The 15,308-nt window shown below is 39.4% G+C and overlaps 1 protein-coding gene across 1 annotated transcript in view; it reads right to left on the bottom strand.

The window, feature by feature from the left end:
- COL13A1 (collagen type XIII alpha 1 chain) overlaps nt 1-15,308 on the bottom strand; it is a 396,595-nt gene that overhangs the window by 128,727 nt on the left and 252,560 nt on the right. Inside the window, exons 29-31 of the mRNA XM_078643241.1 lie at nt 11,243-11,323; nt 7,334-7,369; nt 5,065-5,118 (exon numbers count right to left, since the gene is read on the bottom strand). Of these exons, the coding sequence (XP_078499367.1) occupies nt 5,065-5,118; nt 7,334-7,369; nt 11,243-11,323 (171 nt within the window). The remainder of the gene's footprint in view (nt 1-5,064; nt 5,119-7,333; nt 7,370-11,242; nt 11,324-15,308) is intronic.

The following is a 15,308-nucleotide window of genomic DNA, read 5'->3' as shown; positions in this document are numbered from 1 at the left end:
AGATCTTGCGGAGCATGCGGAGGGTGTGAAAGCATGAGGAGGAGACGGCGTTGACTTGTCTGGTCATCGAGAGGGAGGAGTCCAGGATGAAGCCCAGGTTGCGTGCGTGGTCTGTTGGCTTGGGGGCGGTGCCCAGGGCTGGGGGCCACCAGGAGTCGTCCCAGGCAGAGGGTGATGGTCCAAGGATGAGGACTTCCGTCTTGTCTGAGTTTAGTTTTAAGCGGCTGTTCTTCATCCACTCGGTGACGTCTCTCATCCCTTCGTGGAGGCTGGTTCTGGCGGTGGCGGGGTCGTTGGTGAGGGAGAGGATCAGCTGGGTGTCGTCGGCGTAGGAGATGATGTTGAGGTTGTGTTGGCGTGCGATGGCTGCGAGAGGTCTCATGTAGACGTTGAAGAGGGTGGGGCTGAGTGATGATCCTTGCGGGACGCCGCAGATGACTTCGGTGGCCTCGGAACGAAACGGGGGGAGACGGACTCTCTGTGTTCTTCCAGCGAGGAACGAGATGATGCCTTCTCTTGGATGCCGGTGTTGCTGCGGCGTTGGACTAGGGTGCGGTGGCAGACAGTGTCGAACGCGGCGGAGAGGTCCAGGAGGATGAGTGCCGCTGTTTCCCTGTTGTCGAGTAGGGCTCGGATGTCGTCGGTGGCTGCGATGAGGGCGGTCTCGGTGCTGTGGTTGGCTCTGAAACCGGACAGCGAGGGGTCGAGGGATCCATTCGTCTCGAGGAAGGCGGCAAGCTGTCTGTTGGCGATCTTCTCGATGACTTTGGCAGGAAAAGGGAGGAGCGAGATGGGGCGGAAGTTTTTGAGGTCGGTGGGGTCCGCTGTTGGTTTCTTCAGTAGGGCGCTGAGCTCGGCATGCTTCCAGCTCTCCGGGAAGGTGGCGGTGTCAAAGGAGGTGTTGATGACGTCTCGGAGTTGGGGTGCGATGGTGGAGTCGGCCTTGTTGAAGACGTGGTGGGGGCAGGGGTCAGTCGGAGAACCGGAGTGGATGGTGTTCATCGTGCGGGCTGTGTCTTCGGTGGTCACTGCGGTCCAGGTGCGGAGGGTCGTGGTGGGGTGCGTTGGTTCGATGGTAGGGTGCGAGGATGGTGTGCCGAAGCTGTTGTGGATATCGGCAATCTTGCGGTGGAAGAACGAGGCGAGGGAGTCGCAGAGATCTTGTGAGGGGGTGATGTCGTTGTTGCCGGTGCTGGGGTTGGAGAACTCCTTGATGATGCTGAAGAGTTCCTTGCTGTCGTGGGCGTTGTTGTCCAGTCGATCCTTCAGTGATTTCTTCTTGGTGGTGCGGATGAGCTGGTGGTGCTTGCGGGTCGCGTGTTTGAGGGCGGTCATGTTGTCAGTGGTCCGGTCGAGAAGCCAGGCTTTCTCGAGGGTGCGGCAGGTTCTTTTGGAGTCCTTGAGTACTCTATGTACCCAGGTGCTAGGTTGCTAGGCTGAGTGTTGCTGGTTCCAGGTGAAATACTTGACCCCCTACATTGTGAGAAGGTCCTTTTCTGCCTTGTATTTGATCATGTGCCCCTTGGACAGTTCGAGAAGGTTTGAGTACCAGGTTTGAGTTGCCCATTGAGGGGCTATGAGAATTAGGCTTGTTCCTGGTTGGTTGACTTTCCCCAGTACCCTTTGTAGTGAAGGAACTGGAGAAAAAGCATGTGCAAATGTCCCTGACCAGTTTAGCAACAGGGCATTCCCTTTTGAAAGGCGGTGTTGAATCCTGGAGGCAAATAATTGTCATTTCTTGTTCTCCACTGTTACAAATAGGTATATGATTGGGTCACCAAGAGGTTGAATACCTTTTGCAGACTCATTTGCTTTATCTCCTATTTGTGTGAGCTGCTGTTCTGCCTGCTGAGTAGATATGCTTCTGTGTTGTCCTTACATGGCAGGTGAATTGTCTGCATACTGATTCTCTTTGGTATAGCCTATTGCCATATTTCCTGAGCTAGCTTGCTTAGAGTAAATTATTTTGTTCCTCCCTGTTTGTTGAAAAAAACATTGTTGTAGTATTGTCCGTTTGGATCAATACTGTTTTCCCCGCTATATGGGATTGGAATGCTTTTACCGCCAGAAAAACAGTCTTCATCCAAAAATCTAGAGTCACTTCCCTTGTTTCCAGGCCCAAGGGAAGAAAAGAGAATCTGAAGATGGCAACCACACACAGTATCTTCCTAGGCACCATCTGACATCACACAAGGGATGGACCTAGCACCAAATTGTGGACGAGGATACCCAAGAAAAACAGAAAAAAGGATACAAAAACAATTCTGGACCCAACCCTCAGATCGCGGAACAATGCAAAGCATGTGAAACCAGTAAAGGAAATATGCTACTAAAGGTTGTTCTCTACAGCCAAAGTTTTGAATCACTCCTTCATAAAACTGTTAGCTGTATTGAAAAAAATCTACATTAAACTGAGTTAACTAATTCAGGCTGCATGAACTTTATGAAACTGTAAATAACCCTTCATTTTGGATTTTCCTTTCATTAAAGGAATTACATTCTAAATACTGTTTCTAGATAAGGAGTTTTATTGTAGAACAAGTTGTGCAGAGATGGTTCTGTTACAGATTTTTAGGTTAACTAATTACTACCTATAGAATGTTTCTACAATACGCATCCCACAATGTTATGTATTAAAGAAAGTGTATTTTTTTTAGAAATTACTTAAGAGGAGTAACAAGCAAGGAGTGGATGCTCTTTTTGAGGTGGTATAGGATATTATAGTTTTTTCCATATTCCCATTAGCAATGATATCTTAGTGACTAGTTAGAAATAGTTTCCAATGCAAAATCTTTTCCAGTTTGAGCAAGAGATTTTTTCTAGATGATATATATAAATGTGATTTGCTACTTGTTTTTACATTCGCCTTTTTACTGACCTTCATTTAGGCTGGAAATATTGTTGAAATACAAACTCAATGTTCTTGTGAACAATATTTTATGTCTCAAAAATAACGATGATATCCAAGATCATATCTCTCATCCTTTGAATGTTTCTTTCTATATGAAGTGTTTGGGGCTTTCTATCTTTCTAAATGAGTATTCTTGAGCCAGGATACCGCTTCACACCTCAGAGTAAAAACAAATGAAGCTAGAAAATGTATGCGAATTTTTGTCTTGTTTGCAGTATTGTTCACACAGTCCAGATAATGTATACATAGGATATTGCCACTCAAGTAGAGTTCTTTCTCTGAGCAATAGATTAGTGTGACTATCTCCAGATTCAACCCCTGCGTGGATCAGGTCTCATCTATTCTCTTAGCTTTACCCTGCTCTATATAGCATTCAGCTTTCTATTCAATGTTTATTTATGAAGGCCAATGACGCTCACATGACAAAAGTAAATAATTTCTCATTCGCTTTGCTTCTCAGGGGTATCTTTATTACATTCATAAACAACCAACCAACTTTCCTTTGACAACAAGAAGAATGGATAAGATAAGAATCATAAGGGTTCCAACACTAACTTATCATAGTCAACTGAGCCCAACTCACAATACATTCTGTTAGCTTGGAGCAGACTGTTACCTTCATATGGCAGTACCAAGTTACTCTTTAGCGATGCAGCAGTGTGTCCAGCTAATTTTCATACACATTTTACTTTTATAAAGGCAGAGTGTGTTATCCCTCTTTTTTTTCTTATAGAAATCAGACATGTTCTAAACTTTCTTGACAATGTGCCTTTATGCAGGCATTTGTTTAAAAATTGTGTTGAGATTAAGATAGTTTGCACTGTTAAAACCACTCTGAAATCCTTTAAGTAGATGAAGATGTTATGGGATTTATTAAATATACCAATAATAGAGAACTAGGATTGCAGATGAGTAATGTTTCAGTTACCATAATCTTATATAAGATAATACATGCCACAACAGACACACTTTGGTGCTGTCCAAGTTTTCGATGTTAAGTGCACTATGCTTGTTCAGGCTGCACCCTAGACTTAAAGTAGGTGTTGTGGTCAACTGTTTGAGATTTTCCTTACAGCTTCAGGGCTGGCCTCCATCTAGAGGACATGTTTGGGCTTCATTGCAGGCTTATGATGTGGATTCCATAATGTAGATTGCAGTGCATAAGTGTTCTAGGCAATAGATACAAATGATTAATATCATCACCTGCAAAAAGAACTGATGATGGATGGAATGCTGAACAAATAAAAAATTCACCCCATCACAGATCTGGGTTTAATCCACAGTTTTTATTGCTCAGCACGCCACCCCAGTTTGGACCCAGCAATAAGCAAATACGTTTTGACCCTGCTCCCCATGCGAACAGTCCAGCCTGAACTGCCAGGCCAGATCTTCCCTGGACCAGAAATAAGCATCCTGAGACCGTTTCAGGGTATCACCCCTCCTCAGCCAAGCTAGCTTGAATCCAGTGGTAAAGTGAGCATGGGACCCACTTCTGGGCATACCGTTCCCACTTAGGGCGAGGAAAGTAAAAAAAAACTGATGAAGGATGGAATCCCGATCAAATCAAACATTCAACTCCAGTCATAGATCTAATATGGTAGGCCAGTATGTGTGTGCTGGCCATCTTTGAATCTTTTTGGTTCAGCTTTCAAGATTGACTGCCTTGATTTTGTGTACATGCACTGTAGCACCTTGTAATGATGTTTCTTAAAAGAAAAGAGAAATCATACAAAGGTGGACATCGTGTGTGCATGTGTATAATGACCATGCAGAAGACAAAAATAGTTTGAAAGCGACTAGGTTTCACAGACAAGACGTATTTGCTGGGGCAATGCTTTTTACGATTACACTAAATTACGCTCAAATGGGGAGAGTCACTGAATTGTTTAAAAATGAAGCTGGTCCACTGAGTACCTTATTGTGTCACTACTATACTGATATTTACACTTAATCTTTACTTTAAATGTTTTGTTATGATGTGTCATAGTGTCTACTGCCTCAATCATCCCCTCTTCTCATTCTACTTTGGGTTGTCTTTCTCTGCTCTAGCAGCCGTTTATTCCATGTTGTCAAGGATCCCACCTGGTTCTTCCTTTTGGTTACACTTATTTGGAATTTCTTAACTTTAACCCATGTTATTAAGTGGTACTCACCCTCTCTCCTTTCGGTCCCGCAGGTCCTGGAACTCCAATTGGTCCTGGGTTACCCTGCAAAAACATACATTTGCTCTAAGGCTGCCTTAACAAGTCTTACAATATGTAAACCAGAGAGAATAGCAAAGGTAAGCAAGAGAATCCGGTTATGCAACCAGACAAATTATATTGGGCCATCTACAGTTTTCAGCTTTGTCCATTCATTTTGAATGATAGTAATTTAATTAGTGCACAGCAAACACTTGTTAGGTTCAGTATCTCAACTATTATCGACTATAAAAAAAATTCTTTTGAGCAAAGATTTTTTTCCCACCAACTTAAATACACAGTATTTGTTAGTAAATTACCCCAATCTATTACCCTCACAATGTAACCCAAACAAGGATGAAAACTGTACAATGGTAAGAGCATGGTTTATTTAGGTATAGTTTAAAACATTTTCATGTCAGTAAATAAAATAATAGTTAAAAATAAATACTTGCATCATTTTGTTTTGCCAAGGCAGCTGAGCAGCATGCAGTTTTAACATTGTCATGCTACAGAGATGTATGCATAGGCAGAAGTAAATATGATAGGATGCGCATTCCAGCATTTTTCCCGTCTACACCAGTCCACCTGACTCCTGATTTAGGACCAAAGAATGAGCTGTTTCCCAGTCATCAGCCAGTATATCCAGATGCAGTTCCATTTATAGGAATGTACATTGAGAAGAAGATGGATTGTGGTGTAAGACTTAATGGCACATTCACTTTTCTTCCCAATGTAAATGTTTTGTAAAGACAATGGAGACATCTTCAGGGCAAGCTAACCTTTGTTCTGGCACTTTTTGGTGAATGACCTGACATTTTCTACAGCGTGTGTATATATGTAGTCGTACATTCTAGTAGATTTGTGTTGTTTAAGTACAAATGGGCAAAGATTTGTTTGACTCCTCTACATCTCTAAAGACTTCTACGAATATGCTTTTGGACAAGTAGACCATGTTATACATCTCCACTACGAAAAAGTATACCATTATGATAAACCTTTACTAGCAACAGAATATGCAAATGTACTTTTCTTCATGAGCAACCAGGACTGAAGATATTCCTCCTCCTTACGCCTCTGTAGGGTAGATGCACCATTTTGGTGCAAAGTCAGGTTTACAAGTCTGTGTTTGTGTCATAATACATGGGTGGATGCAAGGGAACTCCCATGTTCGACCTATGTAACGTCTACCGAAGAAAAATAACGCAAGACAGTGCTATGCGCTGCCGTGTGCTACTTTGTATTTTTGTGCTAAGCCACACAAAGTGGCTTTGTGTGGCTTAGTAAATCCCAGTTAAGGACTCGCGTTGCCTTGCAACGACTTGCGTCATGCAAAGACAATGCATGACTTTAGTAAATTTGCCCCCAATGCATTTCTTTGGTTTATGGAGAGCATGTAATACTTGAAAAAGTTGGAAATACGTAAAAAGCATAACAAGATATTACCATCCTTTTTTCTACTTTTAAAAAACTATGTTTTTTTACTTTGGTGAATAGAACTGTATGGGGTTTTCTAATTAAAAAATGTTTGTGGCACAGACTCCATTGCTGAAGAAGCCGCCAAGCTATATGAATTGTTGGTAGATGGAGAAAATGGCAGTAAACTCAAGCTTAATAACAACTGAGGAAGTATGCATTTCGAAACTGAAAAGGTGAAACAATAGTTCCAAACTCTCATCTTAAAGCCCAATTGTTTTTCATCATCTGTGGTTATCGTGGAAATATTTAGATAGCAAGTGCATTTTTACACCATTTAAGTAAGTGAGCGGTTTTCAATAAAACTCAAAGTGGTTGTATGATGCCTGAACGCATCAAACTGAGTATGTTGATTTATGATATCCCATAGGTGTTGTCATTTTCTGTGTACTTCTAAACCCTGTGCTTAAAGCACTGTTGATCATTTAAGATATGTAATTTAAACTTTCTGACTAGGTTTGGGTGGCAATACCTAATAGACGCAAAGTAAGCAATACTTATTTAAGTAGACAGGACATCACAGAATGAAGATAGACAAACAGAATAATGGAGAGCAAATAGGGCGTAACAAAAGTGATTTAATTGGTTAAAACAGTCGAACAGCATAACATCTGGGTAAACGCACAGTAAGAACATATTACAAACACAAATTGAGATGATTTTCTTGAGACAGTTGCTCATAGTGTAAACGGGTAACTGTTGAACAGACAAGACACATTTGCATTCTTAGGAAAGAGGTATTTAGGGAAGTGCAGATGAAACTCACCGGTGGCCCAGGCCTGCCGTCAAAACCTGAAGCACCCTGAACAGGGGGAAAGGGTTATAAAGGCAGGTGGGTGGATAGGGATGGGAAGGTGAAAACAAGGAGGGGAGAACAGTGAAGGGAGGGTAGAAGTGAGTGAAGCAATGACTCAGGACATAGGAATGATTGTAAATATAACAAAAGGATATCAAGGGAAGGTAATGGTATTCACAAAGGAAACCAACGACAATGACACAATGAATACAGTTAACTAGCACTGCCGTGTACACAAAATGAGACAGTATGTTGCCTTTGCTATTTACATCAGAACGTAAGGATAAAATGTAAATCATACTAGCAGCACTGATTTACTACACAAGCTGAAGAGCAAATTACACTGGTTATTGATAGTGTGGCTTTATTGGAAATGTATATAATATGTGATATAATGAGACATAATAGGCAGTATGTGACTGGTCAGGAAGAATGTTCATATCGTCTGGTTTGTTAAGGAAAATTGCCTATAACAGAAACCATTGAAATAGGGAATCATTTAATAAATTAGTAGCATTAGCAGAAATAATTGTTAATCACTTTCACTATAGTTCCATTCAGGTTAACTGGTAATAGTGTTCTCATACTAATACAATGGGCAGTTGGTCCATATGTTAATAAACTGGAAAGTACTAAGTCAGTCTGAACATGATTTGCCCTCGGTGCTTCCTTTGCCAGAAGTAAAGCTATCCATCAGTGTGAACAATTATTGTTGGTGATTGCTATTGATTACAGTTAGGGTTTGATTAATATGTGTAACTCTGAAGCACCAATGGCATACTTTGATGTAACAGCACCCATGTGGAGATTTAGTCCTAATGACTGGAGCTTCATTTAGGGCACTAAAAGTAAAATACGGAAATGTTGCCATTGCATTTAGTCTTCATATTCCACTATTGGCAGAATAAGTGATCACTTTCTATTTTCAGAAAAAAGAACATTACAAGCATTTGATACACTAAAAAGAGGGTTTTATCACCCAGTCACATCAATGCTATGATCTATAGCTTGAGATAATGCTAGTTGCAGGATCAATGTTGATGATGGTTTTGCTGTTAAGCCTTGAACTGCCCGCTGTGAAAATACCGTTTCTTACCAATATATTATCCTCCTGCCTTTCTGGATAAATGCAAGTCAACACCAATGGGAATGTAGAGAAAATAAACATTTCCTTTACACTGATGGTTATTAACCCTTGGTGTTCTCAAAGTCATTGCTTCAAGAGAGGAAGAGTGGTCACAAGAGAATCCTATAACACGATTATTCATGGTCTTTCAATTATGTAGGTGGTATGTTGATGCTATGAACTATTGAATCTTTCAGCTATTCATCCTGTAGGTAAAGCTTCTTAGTTACACTTTCCAAGCGTTCTATCCTCAAATCGCCAGAAATATATTTAATGTTTGCTAATGTCACCCAAGGCTCAATTTAAATAATGAAAAGTACATCTGAGGCCCTTTAAATGAAATATCATCATGAAAAAGATGTTAATTTATTCAATACTTATCAATCGTAACACTCTCAGTGGTTGACAATAGCTGAAAGATGGCTTTAGACTTAGTTGCACTTGAGCCAAAAAGCACATTTGGATTAAACAAATGCTGTTCAGAGAATCCCAGACTATCTTCCCCAATTAACAATGTATTCACTTTGGTCAAACCTCTCCATTGCATGTTGGGAACTCTCTGGACAACGTCCCAGAGTTCACTAACTCCCTGGACAACTATGGACATATCTTTGGACCTTCTAGCTGTCCCTAGCTTGATGAGAATTGAGGCCTTCTCTTCACGTCAACAATCTTTTACTGGGACATTGTGGAGCACATGATCCAGATGTCAGCCTCTTAGAACCTAATTTTGTAGCAACTTATGTGGCTGGTGGTCACATCCATACTCTGCTTTGACGGAGTGCTCTGCAAAGCAATTGAGGCACTCCACACTTATCTCCATGCCCTAGTTTCAAAGCCTAGGTATGCATGGCCACATATTCTGTAGTACTTTTCTTAGTGCGCAACTAGACCCTCTTTTTATCCAACGACCACCTCTTGAGAGTGTATGTAATAAACAAGAAGAACCACACAACTCCATGATTTTCTAAATTTCCTGGGACAAATTAGGATTTGATTGAACAGTTCCACTGAATATTGATTTCTGATCAAGAGCCCATGCATTGTAAGTAAATTCCTCCCATGTTCTAATACTTTTAGCAGGATTTGAGGGAAGGATGCAAAAGTGTGCTCTATTAACATTTTACTTGATGGCTGTCCAGCCATCACCATACTAATCAATAATTTTCAGAAGATCACTTTCAAATTGGTGGAGTCCTAAATAATATGTGGCCACCAAACATGCAACGTTCCATAGCATTGAACAAGATATGTAATCAAATTATTTTTCTTGGTGATTGAATGTGATAAAAGAATGTAGACAGTTTGCAGTAAATATTTATGAATTCATGGATTCGTGGTAAGATTTAAGTCTAAAATCTGAATACAGGTTAGTTGAAGGCAAACTGTTGAAAAAGGTAAGGTCCTTCAGATGTTAATAGAATGTTTTGTATCCTCATTTTATACCGCAGTTATTTTGGTGTGTTAGATACAAAGCAAGCAACAAATCACCTTGTCCATCTATAACATACTAGTAAATCCAGTAAGTGTTTGGTGCTGTGTTTGAGAAAATATCGAGCAAAATGTTAAGACGCTCTGTTTATTCTAGCCATACTGATCACTGTTTAATGAACCATACGCTTTTGTTATGCTCAAACACATGGCACACACCAGGCACAATTGTGCTAAATAGAGAATTAGCTTCAAGTGAACAATTCCTTAAAGCAAAACAATATTTTATTCAGAAGAGTTGCTATTTTGCTGTTATAAGAGTACCAGTTCAGTACTTTTCTTTTGATGTACACTAGCAATGTAGCTTAAGATATTGGTGTGTCTGTCTTCTCCTGCCTCTTTTTCGTTTAATAAAGTTAAATAGTACACACCCTATGATATTGCATATGGGCATTAGAATATCTAGAGTTCACAGAATTCAAATAAATGTAAACTAATTGTCACTATTACAGACTGGAAATTCTTTCCAGAACTTCAAGTATTTATCAATTTCCCCAACAGATTGAGCGTGAGATTCATAGTTTTAAGGTAAATTGATGAGGAATAGGGCTAAATTATTCCACTTACTGCAAGAGAGATGGGGTAAATGAGGAATGAGGGATGTTCTTTATGCGTTTGGGTAGTAAACAAGGATATTACAGAGATTCTATTTCTAGTTTTGTAATTGGATATAAAGATTAAAAAATGATCTGGCCACAATCTTGAACTACTCCACAGTGATGTCATCACTATGGCTTTCTTTAACAGAAAGATACCCGCTGCAATAAATTGTGTACATATGTATGGGAGTATACTGATTGAGTTGAGATTTATATTGTTGCTCATATCCACACCACTTTCAAAGTGCTGTTTTCTGGTTTGTTGCTTAAACTTTTAATTTCTGTGCCCTCTTTGGGAAAAAAGGTTAATAAGGACAAACATTGTCATCCAGACAGAGCACATGATTAAAGTATAAGGTTATTTTATATCACAAACTGTAATTATTAGATGTTTGCTACCTAAGGATGTTTGTTGATAGGAAATGGTTGGGGGTGGTAGGAGTGTTGAATGGTTAAGGAGAAAGAGTTGTTCAACAAAAAACAAACGTGGTGAAGGATGTGTAAGACAAAATCATTTTAAATATTTCTTGAAAGCAAATATAAAAAGCACTGTTAACTTAGTTACCGGTTTTAATTATTCTTTGCATGTTAAAGTTTCTAGTTTGAACTGATTCCCCTAACAGTTTATCATGAGGTGAAAGTTCTAGTTCTCATAATACTTACGGGCAACCCAAGTGGACCTCGGTCTCCCTTTTCACCCTGGTCACCTTTTTCTCCTTTCACACCATCAAGTCCTGCTTCTCCCTGAACAATGGATAAAAGGAATGAAATACAGAATCGAGCACTGATGAGATTGAGATAATAGAGTGACTCAGTTCTCTGCACACACCGTAGAGAAATGAAAACCCATGCTAAAAGAAATAGATTTTTCATTGCAATATCCACCTGTAGTTCATGTGCATGCGACAGTAGAGGAGAGGAGGAAATGGCAGAGATGTAGGAATACCTCTAATTGCTTTTGTTTTTTTATCACTGTGTTTTAGGGTAGAATGTGAAAATTAAGGCAAGAATTAGCTGTTTGCGCTACTGACTATCTTATGGATTGATAGGCACTATTCTTCTGTTTCAGAAATCATGAGTTGTATTGTTTTATTTTTGCAATTTGTAGTAGGTCAATGGAGACACAAACACAAAATCACACCAAGGGCTAGATGTGCAAAAATTCGGAATTGCGATTTCCAAATTGTGATTCTTACCAAATCGCAATTAGGAAATTGAAATTCCTTATGTAAGAAACACTTAATTAGCAATTCCTAGTGGGTCGCAAATCGACCTAACTGATGAATATTAATGAGGTAGTCACAGTTTCAGCAGACCACATGGCTATCTTTGCTTTTAAATGAAGCAATTTTTTAACGCAGCCCGTTTTCCTTAAAGGAAAACACGCTGTGTTTCAAAAGCAAATAATGAAACATTTGAGTTTTATTTTTTAAGAGTAGGCAGTGGTCTGTGGGATCACTGTCTGTTATTAAAAAATATTTTGTCCAAGATTCTCAAATGGGACCCCTTCCAATTTGCAAATAGTTACCACTACTTTTAATTAGTTAGTAAAAATGTATGCTTTGCGACCATAATTCAGTTGCAATACAATAATATTTACCAGTGGGATTCAGTATTGAGAAGGGACGCCCTAAACATGCCTGTTCCAAATACCAAATCACAATTTTACTTTTCTACATTTACGGCCTCCCAAAAAGATTGGTATAAATGGCTTTAAGTTCCAACTAAATGCTTGGAATTAATATTTTAGTTGCAGAATAATCATAGATTTTTACATAAATGTAACCTTTATTTCTGCATTGTAGAAGACCATTGACCACAGTTATGGACAAATTATACTTTTGGAATAACAAAAGTAATGTTCTGGAAAATGTTGGCATAAAATATTTTCAAAAGCCCAGGAATTCCCTCCCCTCCACTCACCTTACAATGCTTTCTCCCCAAGCAGAACATTCCTCTTTCATGAAGTGCAGTTCCTCAATTAATTTGTGTGTGTTTGTCACCAGTAGCACCTAATCCACCCCTTTACTCCTCCCAGAAGGCTAGCAGGAGCTTGATAGTTTCCAACTGACATATGCCCTATCTCTTCTTACATTTCTGCTGCTTATTGTATGAAATAAGCTGGAGTCCACAAGAATTGAGAAAGATACACCAGTCACATAAACCGAAAATTGGCAGTGGCTTTAATTAAGGCTGGGTGCTCATGTATGTGCTTTTCCTCTGAGCCTAATCAAGGTTAGCCCATCTGAAATGTAAATATTTAATTGTACCTATTATATAGTGTGGTTTTTCAGCAATAGGTTTTACTTTATCAGTGACATGATGTATCATATACTGTTCACTAAACAGTATTGTTCTACCATAGTATTGAGTCTTACATATTAACATTTCATTTCGGTAAATTGTCACCAGAATATTAAGTACCACAATATTTTGATGATAAATGCATCACTAAAAATAGATTAAGAATACTTAACTTCACTTCTTTGTACATTGATAATTTATGTATACCTCTTATAGGTGCATACATGTGGAGTTAAGATTAGTGAATGTATGCTTACTCAACAACAACTTCATTCAGCTTTTGCAAAAAAACATGAATGCCAGATTGGCAAAAATATACAGGCAATCAAATCTATAAAAAACATCCACCACATCAGGTGCGGTTTACATAAATATTGTAACTTAACCTATTTGATTCGTTTTTAAAAGGATTAAAAGGTACGTGAACACAATACAAAATAAAAAGGGGATACCCAGCTCACATCCTGCTGCGATATGCCCTCCACTTCTTATTCACAGCTAGATCTGAGTTTAACAGCAGACTTTAAAAAGCTAAGAACGTAAAATGATGTTACCTGAAACAATTAATAAAAAGGTAAAGGCAGGGTGCACCTGCCAAACGTGAGCCTTTTTTTAAAAATAGGGATGATATAAGTCTTCTTCAGTAGCTCATAAAAACTACAAAACAGTAAAAAGATGGAGCATGTCCTGTGGAGACTTTCCGTCGCAGCCAGAGGACAGCAAACTCTGGCCCTTGCTCTGCCCCCTTGGGTGGGCAAGAAGAAGATGAAAGAGGTCAAGCCGGAACCTAGTCAGTAGAGAGCGATCATAAGAGCTTGATAGCACTAATAAATATGGTTCAGTGAATTGCATAGTTTTTAGTGTAATAAAGTACGCTGAGCTTTCTCAGCTCCTAGTCTTCCCTGTCTGAGGACTGATGCATAAAAAAGGCCTCCTTTATCCAACCTTCTCGATTCCGGATTTAAACTAAGGTCTGCTCTTCCCTGGCACGAAAACGCTCCTTGATATATTTGTGCCACGTGATATAGGAGACGTGATCAAGGGCCATGCAATCCTTTATAATCTGTTTGTTTAAAGCAGTCCCTTTGCTGAGACAAATTTTTATCCATAATGAAAAGGGGCATAAGGCCAACAGATCGGAGAGATAGACCATACCAAGCTCTTCATGAGCTACAAAAATAGAGGTATCCTGAGGTACGCCTAGTAGATGTCTCCGAAGTTTTGTTTTCAGCTATTTGTAGATCTTCATTAGCATATAACCCCAACTTCCTTATCGATATTGACCGTTACAACATTGTGATAGTTAGCATTCTTGAAACAATATTATGGTAGGCTGATATATTGTGAGATATATCCCTAGGTAATTCTGATCAGGTAACACAAGTTTCCAGGAATACAATTATTAATATCAATCTAACAGCATAGATTATTTCTGGAATCCCTGTAGGTCTTCCTAATCCAGGACAGAAATGCCTACCCAAAAGAGGTGGAAAAGGTGTGGCAATTTGCAGTAAGCTAAGGGTCTCATTTATGCATGTAAAAAACGGGTTTATATTGGAAGTATTTAACTCCATCCTCTGGAATTTGATGTATCACTTGTAAACCAATTAGTATTTTTGATAAAATATGCTATGTATGTAAGTCTAATTGCAGTTCTGTGTATGCACAGAATCTGCGATGCAAACACGCTGCACTAGTCAAAATGTATCATTCCTGCACAGAGCAAAAAGGATGGTTCTCACCAATTAGTGAGGCAGAATTCTGTGTGTGAATCCTTGCCAATAGTTTGAGAGCAGTGTTGGGGATCTTAAAGGAAAAGAAGAACTCCTTCTCTGCCTTTGCATTCACAAATTGCAAATATTGTAACCCCCTTATTTCTTAAAGGGAATTTGGTTGGAATAAAAGTATCACTCAATGAAAGAGACACCTGGGTGAACATGCAACGGCCCATTGGTCTGCTGTCTGCTTCTCCCGGATGTCCCTGTTGCTATTCACACGATAAAAGCTGTTCTTCATGATCTTCTTTCACTGCACAGTGGTTACTGACTGGCAAGGGCAGTCATAGATATTCAGTGCCTTGCAACCAAAATAGTAGTCACAAACCATTGTTTCATTTTGTTTGCTATTGCATGAGAAGGACAAATGCCTCATTACCCCCCCCCCGCTTTCACTTTTAAAGGAACTGCAAGGTTGATATTGTCAAGAGAGATAGATGACAATTCTTAACCAATAAAACTGACGAGTCTTTTTCTGAAAACCAACGTAATTATGGAATATACTTTCTCAAGCAGGAAATTGGGGGAACATAATGTGATATCTTGACAGTAGCAACGTTATTGCCTAATGCTGTGAAATCCACTATATGTTATTGTTCTGGGGATGTTTCTTCCACTTATTTGTGTAAAACTGTGAATATGCCCCATAG

This window comes from Lissotriton helveticus, chromosome 5_1 (genome assembly GCF_964261635.1).
Source record: "Lissotriton helveticus chromosome 5_1, aLisHel1.1, whole genome shotgun sequence".
Taxonomy (NCBI): Eukaryota; Metazoa; Chordata; class Amphibia; order Caudata; family Salamandridae; genus Lissotriton; species Lissotriton helveticus.
This window is presented reverse-complemented; position numbering and strand designations above follow the sequence as displayed.